At 36.7% G+C, this 12,378-nt stretch overlaps 1 protein-coding gene across 1 annotated transcript in view; it reads left to right on the top strand.

Moving 5' to 3' along the window:
- LOC306896432 (potassium channel, voltage gated eag related subfamily H, member 7) overlaps positions 1 to 3,571 on the top strand; it is a 31,998-nt gene extending 28,427 nt beyond the window's left edge. The window contains exons 13-14 of the mRNA XM_079460430.1: positions 36 to 183; positions 1,392 to 3,571. Of these exons, the coding sequence (XP_079316556.1) occupies positions 36 to 183; positions 1,392 to 1,655 (412 nt within the window). The 3' untranslated portion in view covers positions 1,656 to 3,571. The remainder of the gene's footprint in view (positions 1 to 35; positions 184 to 1,391) is intronic.
- The last annotated feature ends 8,807 nt before the right edge of the window (positions 3,572 to 12,378 follow it).

Below are 12,378 nucleotides of genomic sequence, written 5' to 3'. Positions count from 1 at the left end.
CCGCTGGTCACAGATTGTATTGTATGTGTGTGTAGGCTGGAATCTCAGATGACGACAGACATTCAGGCTATTTTACAGTTACTTCAGAGACAGAGCGCTTCAGGACCTCCAGCGTACAGCACTGTAGCCGTCAGTGCAGAATATAACAAACCTGTACAGCCCGTCACCGCCATACAGACACAGGTAACACACAATATGCCCTCACACAAGGGACTTTATTCACTTTCAGTCTAAAGTTTATGAACTTAAGTGTACTTGCTCTATACTTGTATTCAGATATACATGAAAAGCATACGGCTTGAAGTTGTGTTTACTCTTTTAATTGAGTAGTCGCATACATTTTTACATACGTCAAATTAACTTGAAATAAATTTAATATCTCACGTATAAAAATCCATCTGGTTTCTTATTGAATAAAATTAATGTTTGCAAAGGTGAAAAAAACTATGTTCAAGTTCAGTTTATTAAGTATACTTGAAAATATATATATGAAATATACTAGTATCAATGTACTAGCAGTATACCTACTAATAAAGTGTACTATTTTAGTATATAAACATATACATTTGAAGCAGGCATCGGATTACACTGTGTCTTGTTGGGAAAGGCTATTTATATTAACTCCACCCACCAGCATCTGACTGTTAAAGAGAAAATGTAAGAATGACTTTGTGTTGACGGTGATTTTGTTTTAGAAAATTTTAATTATTAAAAAATATATCTGAGGGACCACCTTTGTCTATTTCTTACATCTTGCATTATGAGGAGTCCTGGATACCCCAGGCCCCCTTAATTCAAGCACTGATTTTAAGTACAGTATACTTTGAGTAGTACACCAAGTACACAACTAGCTTACAACTACACAATATTACAACTGAACTTAGAAGTATGTTCATAGTTTAGTAGTTCAGTACATGTAGCACATTTTCAGTTTATGGAAGTACACTTTGAATTATATTCTCAGTAAACTTCACCTTTAGGAGATTTTATATTGGAGATATTTAATACTTTACTCAATCAAAAAAGACATGCTTGAAACTCGTCATTAAACTTTAACAGAGTAAACCTCGATCAAAGATTTCAAAAAAGTATAAGCAAATATGATTAAGTACATTTCTGAGAAATGCGTAAAAATATACAGAAAGTTTACTTTCTTCTTTCTGTTTAAAGGAAGTTCACTTATTTCATCCGAATACACTTTTTGTAATTGTAATACCATGGTTTTGATCTAATTTGAGTGAAGATGTATCGGTTCAAATTGTTATTCATTCATTGGAAATTTCAAGTAAAGTGCATTGCATTATGGGATGTAGTACACTACTCTCTTGCTGTGTATATTCTGTCAATGTGTCACCTGAGTATCTCGAAGTCTGAAGTGTGTTTGTTTGAAGAATCCCGAACAAGAGAAAGTCTGCAGCGAAGCCAAAGACTCCACACCTGCTGTTACCACGGAGATGACCTGTGATGTCAGCACAACGACCGCACCGGTGCCGGACCCTCGATGGGAGGCGGGGCTAAAGCCAATGGAAAATGAGCATCCGAGATCCATCCAGCTGTCAATCAGAAAAGCTTCCCTCCCAGACTCATCGCCCGGCAACAGCACGGCACTGGACCTCCACAGACCCTCCTCTGATCCTGGACTTCCAGGACAGTAACGTGAGCTCAGACGTTAACGTTTTAATGCTTCACAGAAGAAATATGATTAGAGCCAATAAATCCTGATTATGGTGAGGTTTGAAGAGCTCGTGTAACTATGCACAGACAGAACAGATTCTCCAGAAACCTCTTCTCTTCAAAACAACAGCTCCTGACTCAGGGTAGAGAGCTCAAAATCATATGCAAATGATTGAAATCAACCCGCCGTGTCCCGTTTAGTTCTCTTCAGATCCTGTAGCGAATCAAAAGCAGGTAAACAGATGCATGCATGCGGAATCTGTTTCAAACATGTTCATTTTGTAAATACAGAAACGGTACGACGTACACACGCTCATGATGAAGAAGGATGCATGCTGGGGAAAAATTGCAGTGTTTATTTTTTGCATGTTAAAAGACACTCGCATTGTTATCCAAGTGCTAGGAGCTTGTTTTTTGTTCCCTATATCACCTATTTGTGATTTATATATGTATTTACTTACTATGAGATTCCTGGGGTCTCATTTATAAAATGTTGCATAGATCATTTCTCAACGTGCATACGTGTGATTCATAGAACGAACGCACAAAACAGGTGTACGCCTCTCTATCAGATGTGAATTCTATAAATCGCAAATTATCATGAAAGTTTCAGATCTTAGAAGTATAATTAATGTCATTGATATATGAAATATATGAAAGAGCGCCAAATCCAGTATGAGCGGCAAGAATGACTTGTATTTCCAAAGCCCTGCAGCACTCGGACAAGCAAAAGTGTGTACGTCTTTTCAGTCCCTGACGTGACGCTAAGCGCTTTTCCACGTCAAAGACTGTTTTATAAATGTGAAATAGTTGCCGTGGATTTCTGAGTACGCACGCTTTAGGATCAAATCTTTGCGTATGCACGCTTTATAAATGAGTCCCCTGGTATTCAGGAAGAATCTTAACTTGAACTGAACTCTGCAAAGCCTCTTTGTCCCGACACGTCATCTTAAAATATTGCATTATCTTTCCACCATATCACAATTCCACAGGCCGGTTACAGTCGACTGAAGATTTTAACATCATCAGTATTGAAATATAATAATGTCTCAGTATTGAACTTGAAGAAACCCGTTCACACTGCGCACAAATCCAGTGTGACTTCAAATCAGATTTTTGCTGCCAGTCTGAACAAGGCCCAGTTTTTTGTCGAGTACCTTCATTTCTCATACAATGTAACGTCACTTTAAACACCATGTCACGGTTGTGATATTCTGGAAGCTGTAGCAGTGTTATCGTTTATTTATTATCTGTAGAAAGATATCCGGATCATGAGACGCAGGGAACCCGAATGTCTGGCTTTAGTAGCAGCCGTCATCTCTGGATCGTAACCCAAAATAAAGCACAGAACTCTTGGTCGTGCAGTATGACATGACTCGAGCTGCATGTTTTAACCAAAGTTAGTTAGTAGTGTTAATCATGTAATCCACATGTAACGAGATGCATCCGAACACGCCGTCTTCCTAGTGTCAGAGAATACAAAACGTATGCATGTCTTTAGTCGTGTACTCGTAGCGCCGCCAGATTTAGATCTTGGATGTGAATGAATGAATGAATCCGGTGGGACATATCAGTGTATTGGAGAGAGAGGCTCTGAAATTCTGTCACGTGTTTCAGAGCCGGGAGAGAAGGATACGATACTATTGCGATCTTTTGCACAAACTCTTTGAAACATCTTGTACAGTGTCACTTTTTAAAACTAGTGCTGTTTGCAGAATTGTTTTTATGCATTTTTTTAAATGTTTGACACTGTATTTTATATAACGCAACACGTAACAGCAGGTTCGAATGTTTTCTTCCTTAGATATATTGTTGGTATGTATTATAGCTTATTTATGCTGTATATTGTGAATATACGATGCACAACTGTGTACATTAATAAAGAACTGAATGCTTCATTTACGGTGTTGTTTCACATTATTTACTTATTTTAACTTGGAAAGGAAAATGCAGAACACGTTTCTGTTTGTTCGAACCGGAGCAAATATACAACCGTCGAACATATTAAGAGACGATGTAATCATCATTTCTAGATGTATTGTGGTTTGTTGACTTTCAATAAAATCAAACCTCCAGAAAATCAAACCTTAGGAGTGACAAAAAGTCACAAATAAAAGAAAATAGAAACAATATTTTTTTTGGGGGAGAAATGTTGTTGGTAGTTAACAGAATGAAACAAAATTGATCATTTTACCTAAACACATACCCAGACATAGTCAATTCAGAAACATTTAAAATAAAATTGAAATGGTCCCTTAATATTTTCCGCAGCTGCAAGTCTTGGATATTTCACATTTAAAAGGAAACCCACGATAAACCATGAAAGATCACTCGTGGGCGTGATCATATTGTCACTTCAATCGGGAATGACCAATAGAAAAAGCCCTTTAATCTTGTTGGGTAGGGACCGCCCACTGAGATAAAGTTTTAATCGCAAAAGAAACAATTCAAAAGCAAAAAAGCCAGCAGAAAAGAGAGCAATATTTGTAGTTTCGGGATGAACGTTTTTGAAGTGCACAAAGAAAAAGAAAAAAACTCAAAGATTAGCACGCAATGCAAATAATTGTATCAATCTCAGATTTGTTTTGCGATTATAAAAAAACTAGTTTTACTCTCAAACACAGAATGTTTGATTGCATAAAAAAGAACAAAAATCTTAATGGGGCAGGAGAATTAAGTTTTCATATGAAGGTAAAATAGTAGCAAAACGCAAGAGCATATCGATTTTAATTTGTGAACCTGTAAAGTCAGTATTTGTGACTGTACACTCACATCCCCAAACTTGTAAAAGACAAACCTGAAGTTGAATGAGCCACACCGCCCCATAACGGCAGGAAAATCAATGAAAGGAGATTTTTATATCACTATTACAGAAATTAATTTAAGCTTAAACTATAAATCAATCATTTTTATTTCATTGTGACTTTCCTGCCATTAGGGGGCGGTGTGGCTCAGCCGCATGACGTCATCAAATGCACCTCTTTCTCTGAGTTTTCAAGTGCACAAGTTAGTATTGCAACGGCATTATCGCGAAAAGTAGAAGCAAAAGTCAAGGGGAGAAGATTTGAAACTGTAGTGACCGGTTTGAGAGGTTGCCTATTTGTGGTTGCAAACATGTAAGGGGTCAGCTGTGGCCTGGTGGCTAGAGAGTTGGGCTTGTCATCAGAAGGTTGCCAGTTCTAATCTCAGGGCCAGCAGGTCATGACTGAAGTGCCCTTGAGCAAGACACCTTACCCCTGATCACTCTGCAGCAATGGGCCACTGTAAAAAAAACTACTTGTAAGTCGCTTTGGATAAAAGCGTCTGCCAAATGAATAAATGTAAAATGTAAATGTAAGAGAACATTGGTTGTAATATTAACATGTTTAACAAAGTTGCCTGTGAGTAAACTGAATCATCGAGGACCCCCGGTTAAAGACCCATGTGCTAGAGAATTGATACAATTCAGGCAAAATATCGATTTTGTCATTTTTATTTATTTTTCTACTGTATTTGTAATATATAGCTATAGGCATGTGCAACATACACAGAACTAGATTAGGATCTGAGATGTCTTCGCTCTGCTGGAGAATTTTAATGTCGTCCATGTTTATACCGTTTGACAGTATTAAATCTAGAGTATGATTCCTAAGGCGAGTAGGTCCTGACACGTGTTGTTTAACACCTATAGAGTTGAGAATGTCTTTGCAGGCCAGTCCTAAAATATCTGCATCCTTATCTACGTGGATGTTGAAATCTCCGACGACAAGGACTCTATCTGCAGTTAGTACTAATTCTGATAAAAAGTCACTGAATTCTTTGATAAAGTCTGTGTGGTCCCTGGTGGCCTATATACAGAAGCCAGAAGACATTTTAAAGGTGATTTATCATTTTCATATGGTCAATTTAAACCAAGTACCATCACCTAATGCTACTTAAGTAATAAAGTCATCTGGTTTCAGCCACGTTGGTTAATCCATTCTGTCCCTGACCTGGGAGTATGGGATGAATTTCGACTCAAAATGATTAACAAATGCACGCACAGTCATCCGTGAACGTGATACACGTTTCATTTGTATTTTACGATTCACAAACAAATGCCTTATGATTTGATTCTGTGAAATTTAGATTTGAATAAACACGAAGCGATTTGTACAAATAGAGGCAGATTTCTGATCGCAATGTTTTATTTTGTGTTCATGTATATTGATTTTGCGCATACCAATGAGAAGTTGTGCATTTGTGGATCCTGTGACGCGCGTTCATACATCCTGTTCGGTTCATTTGGATTTTGAGACTTTCTTTACGCGGTTTTGCATTGGACAATCCACACACACGCAACTGCAGATCCATGCACAACCGTGCAGAAAATAAGAACTACAACTAGATGGCAGGCTTACGGAAACCATAGGTGCTGGTCATATCATTAGAATATCATCAAAAAGTTGATGCATTTCACTATTTCCATTAAAAAAGTGAAACTTGTAAATTATATTAATTCATTACACGCAGACTGATATATTTCAAATGTTTATTTATTTTAATTGTGATGATTATAACTGACAACTAATGAAAATCCCAAATTGATAAGGCGTTTTAATCTCAAAGACAAAGCATTTTCTCATAAAGTTAATAGATGCAGTTATTACAATTACAGTGCAGTAGATGAGTCAATGCAGTTATTAAAGTTACAGTGCAGTAGATTCTGATTCAGGCAAGATATACATACACACACTGCATCCTTTGCACTACAGAACTGTGTACTGGTAATGCATTGACTCATCTACTGCACTGTCACTGTAATAACTGCATTGACTCATCTACTGCACTGTAACTGTAATAACTGCATTACCTCATCTACTGCACTGTAACTTAAATAACTGCATTGACTCATCTACTGCACTGTAACTTAAATAACTGCATTAACTCATCTACTGCACTGTAACTGTAATAACTGCATTGACTCATCTACTGCGCTGTTACTGTAATAACTGCATTGACTCATCTACTGCACTGTAACTGTAATAACTGCATTGACTCATCTACTGCACTGTAACTGTAATAACTGCATTAACTCATCTACTGCACTGTAACTGTAATAACTGCATTAACTCATCTACTGCACTGTAACTGTAATAACTGCATTGACTCATCTACTGCACTGTCACTGTAATAACTGCATTAACTCATTTACTGCGCTGTCACTGTAATAACTGCATTAACTCATCTACTGCACTGTCACTGTAATAACTGCATTGACTCATCTACTGCACTGTCACTGTAATAACTGCATTGACTCATCTACTGCACTGTAACTTAAATAACTGCATTGACTCATCTACTGCGCTGTTACTGTAATAACTGCATTGACTCATCTACTGCACTGTAACTTAAATAACTGCATTGACTCATCTACTGCGCTGTAACTGTAATAACTGCATTGACTCATCTACTGCGCTGTAACTGTAATAACTGCATTGACTCATCTACTGCACTGTAACTGTAATAACTGCATTAACTCATCTACTGCACTGTAACTGTAATAACTGCATTGACTCATCTACTGCGCTGTAACTGTAATAACTGCATTGACTCATCTACTGCACTGTAACTTAAATAACTGCATTGACTCATCTACTGCGCTGTCACTGTAATAACTGCATTGACTCATCTACTGCGCTGTCACTGTAATAACTGCATTGACTCATCTACTGCGCTGTCACTGTAATAACTGCATTGACTCATCTACTGCGCTGTCACTGTAATAACTGCATTGACTCATCTACTGCACTGTCACTGTAATAACTGCATTAACTCATCTACTGCACTGTCACTGTAATAACTGCATTAACTCATCTACTGCACTGTCACTGTAATAACTGCATTGACTCATCTACTGCGCTGTTACTGTAATAACTGCATTAACTCATCTACTGCGCTGTAACTGTAATAACTGCATTGACTCATCTACTGCACTGTAACTGTAATAACTGCATTGACTCATCTACTGCACCGTAACTGTAATAACTGCATTGACTCATCTACTGCACTGTAACTTAAATAACTGCATTAACTCATTTACTGCGCTGTTACTGTAATAACTGCATTAACTCATCTACTGCACTGTAACTTAAATAACTGCATTGACTCATCTACTGCGCTGTTACTGTAAAAACTGCATTGACTCATCTACTGCACTGTAACTTAAATAACTGCATTGACTCATCTACTGCGCTGTAACTGTAATAACTGCATTGACTCATCTACTGCACTGTAACTTAAATAACTGCATTGACTCATCTACTGCGCTGTAACTGTAATAACTGCATTGACTCATCTACTGCACTGTAACTTAAATAACTGCATTAACTCATCTACTGCACTGTAACTGTAATAACTGCATTGACTCATCTACTGCACTGTAACTGTAATAACTGCATTGACTCATCTACTGCACTGTAACTTAAATAACTGCATTAACTCATCTACTGCACTGTAACTGTAATAACTGCATTGACTCATCTACTGCGCTGTAACTGTAATAACTGCATTGACTCATCTACTGCACTGTAACTTAAATAACTGCATTGACTCATCTACTGCGCTGTAACTGTAATAACTGCATTGACTCATCTACTGCGCTGTTACTGTAATAACTGCATTGACTCATCTACTGCACTGTTACTGTAATAACTGCATTGACTCATCTACTGCGCTGTTACTGTAATAACTGCATTGACTCATCTACTGCGCTGTTACTGTAATAACTGCATTGACTCATCTACTGCACTGTAACTTAAATAACTGCATTGACTCATCTACTGCGCTGTAACTGTAATAACTGCATTGACTCATCTACTGCGCTGTAACTGTAATAACTGCATTAACTCATCTACTGCACTGTAACTTAAATAACTGCATTGACTCATCTACTGCACCGTAACTGTAATAACTGCATTGACTCATCTACTGCACTGTAACTTAAATAACTGCATTGACTCATCTACTGCACTGTAACTGTAATAACTGCATTGACTCATCTACTGCACTGTAACTTAAATAACTGCATTAACTCATCTACTGCACTGTAACTTAAATAACTGCATTAACTCATTTACTGCGCTGTTACTGTAATAACTGCATTAACTCATCTACTGCACTGTAACTTAAATAACTGCATTGACTCATCTACTGCGCTGTTACTGTAAAAACTGCATTGACTCATCTACTGCACTGTAACTTAAATAACTGCATTGACTCATCTACTGCGCTGTAACTGTAATAACTGCATTGACTCATCTACTGCACCGTAACTTAAATAACTGCATTGACTCATCTACTGCACCGTAACTTAAATAACTGCATTAACTCATCTACTGCACTGTAACTGTAATAACTGCATTGACTCATCTACTGCACTGTAACTTAAATAACTGCATTAACTCATCTACTGCACTGTAACTGTAATAACTGCATTGACTCATCTACTGCGCTGTAACTGTAATAACTGCATTGACTCATCTACTGCGCTGTAACTGTAATAACTGCATTGACTCATCTACTGCGCTGTTACTGTAATAACTGCATTGACTCATCTACTGCACTGTTACTGTAATAACTGCATTGACTCATCTACTGCGCTGTTACTGTAATAACTGCATTGACTCATCTACTGCGCTGTAACTGTAATAACTGCATTGACTCATCTACTGCGCTGTAACTGTAATAACTGCATTGACTCATCTACTGCACTGTAACTTAAATAACTGCATTGACTCATCTACTGCACCGTAACTGTAATAACTGCATTGACTCATCTACTGCACTGTAACTTAAATAACTGCATTGACTCATCTACTGCACTGTAACTGTAATAACTGCATTGACTCATCTACTGCGCTGTTACTGTAATAACTGCATTGACTCATCTACTGCACTGTAACTTAAATAACTGCATTGACTTATCTTCTGCACCGTAACTTAAATAACTGCATTAACTCATCTACTGCACTGTAACTTAAATAACTGCATTGACTCATCTACTGCGCTGTTACTGTAATAACTGCATTGACTCATCTACTGCACTGTAACTTAAATAACTGCATTGACTCATCTACTGCGCTGTAACTGCAATAACTGCATTGACTCATCTACTGCACTGTAACTTAAATAACTGCATTGACTCATCTACTGCGCTGTAACTGTAATAACTGCATTGACTCATCTACTGCACCGTAACTTAAATAACTGCATTGACTCATCTACTGCACCGTAACTTAAATAACTGCATTAACTCATCTACTGCACTGTAACTTAAATAACTGCATTGACTCATCTACTGCGCTGTTACTGTAATAACTGCATTGACTCATCTACTGCACTGTAACTTAAATAACTGCATTGACTCATCTACTGCGCTGTTACTGTAATAACTGCATTAACTCATCTACTGCACTGTAACTTAAATAACTGCATTGACTCATCTACTGCGCTGTTACTGTAATAACTGCATTGACTCATCTACTGCACTGTAACTTAAATAACTGCATTGACTCATCTACTGCGCTGTTACTGTAATAACTGCATTGACTCATCTACTGCACTGTAACTTAAATAACTGCATTGACTCATCTACTGCGCTGTAACTGTAATAACTGCATTGACTCATCTACTGCACTGTAACTTAAATAACTGCATTGACTCATCTACTGCGCTGTTACTGTAATAACTGCATTGACTCATCTACTGCACTGTAACTTAAATAACTGCATTAACTCATCTACTGCACTGTAACTGTAATAACTGCATTGACTCATCTACTGCGCTGTTACTGTAAAAACTGCATTGACTCATCTACTGCACTGTAACTTAAATAACTGCATTGACTCATCTACTGCACTGTAACTTTAATAACTGCATTAACTCATCTACTGCACTGTAATTGTAATAACTGCATCTATTAACTTTATGAGAAAATGCTTTGTCTTTGAGATTAAAACGCCTTATCAATTTGGGATTTTCATTAGTTGTCAGTTATAATCATCACAATTAAAAAGTAAAGAAAGTCTCAAAATCCAAATGAACCGAACAGGATGTATGAACGCGCGTCACAGGATCCACAAATGCACAACTTCTCATTGGTATGCGCAAAATCAATATACATGAACACAAAATAAAACATTGCGATCACAAATCTGCCTCTATTTGTACAAATCGCTTCGTGTTTGTTCAAATCTAAATTTCACAGAATCAAATCATAAGGCATTTGTTTGTGAATCGTAAAATACAAATGAAACGTGTATCACGTTCACGGATGACTGTGCGTGCATTTGTTAATCATTTTGAGTCGAAATTCATCCCATATGGGAGCAACTTCTAATTATTACTTTGCTACTTCTAATAGATTAAACCGATATGAGCCTTCAGGTTTACTGTGCAGCTTTAAATTAAATACGTATTAATACATTAAGTAGTGACAAAAAGAAAAATTATTAATTTATGGTACTATAGCAAATGTATCATAAGGTGGATAAAATATCGGCGAAAAAGAACTGATTACAAACTAACAGGTTATTAAACAAATGTGTCAAATTTAGATGAGATGCAGATGAGCGTCAATCGGCTCTAGCTTGCTACAATGCTTTAAGAATTGCATCAGATTATATATAAAATTATAATTAATTTACTGCTTCTATGACATATTTAATCTATTCGATTTTTCGATACTACCAGCTACTAAGTGTTAAAGAAAAGTGAACAAAAAAAATCGAGAAAGGTCATCAGGCGGAAATCCTCAGAGCTGGATCTGTCAATCTCAGGAGTGCCCGGGAACCGGGACATAAAACATGGATGCATAAGAAGTTGATAAAACACCATGACATCAAAATACCCAAACAAACACCAGCTACTCTAAGACAAACCCAAACAAACCTTCTCAAATATACCTGCTAAAAACAAATAAACACCACATTCTAAAATCTAACAACAAACGGCAACCTGCTAAAAGCTAATTCACATTCTAACTAACATTATAAAAGCTATGAAGGAATCTTATAGAAAAGTGAGTGTATAATGTTTATAAGGTTTCTGTGGCTTATACATAGAAACATTATACACTCACTTTTCTATGTATAAGCCACAGAATCCTTATAAACATTATACACTCACTTTTCTATGTATAAGCCACAGAATCCTTATAAACATTATACACTCACTTTTCTATGTATAAGCCACAGAATCCTTATAAACATTATACACTCACTTTTCTATGTATAAGCCACAGAATCCTTATAAACATTATACACTCACTTTTCTATGTATAAGCCACAGAATCCTTATAAACATTATACACTCACTTTTCTATGTATAAGCCACAGAATCCTTATAAACATTATACACTCACTTTTCTATGTATAAGCCACAGAATCCTTATAAACATTATACACTCACTTTTCTATGTATAAGCCACAGAAACCTTATAAACATTATACACTCACTTTTCTATGTATAAGCCACAGAAACCTTATAAACATTATACACTCACTTTTCTATGTATAAGCCACAGAAACCTTATAAACATTATACACTCACTTTTCTATGTATAAGCCACAGAATCCTTATAAACATTATACACTCACTTTTCTATGTATAAGCCACAGAATCCTTATAAACATTATACACTCACTTTTCTATGTATAAGCCACAGAAACCTTATAAACATTATAC

Source organism: Barbatula barbatula (genome assembly GCF_947034865.1).
Source record: "Barbatula barbatula genome assembly, chromosome: 7".
Lineage (NCBI taxonomy): Eukaryota > Metazoa > Chordata > Actinopteri > Cypriniformes > Nemacheilidae > Barbatula > Barbatula barbatula.
The sequence above is the reverse complement of the archived record's forward strand: the minus strand, read 5'-3'. Positions and strand labels throughout refer to the sequence as shown.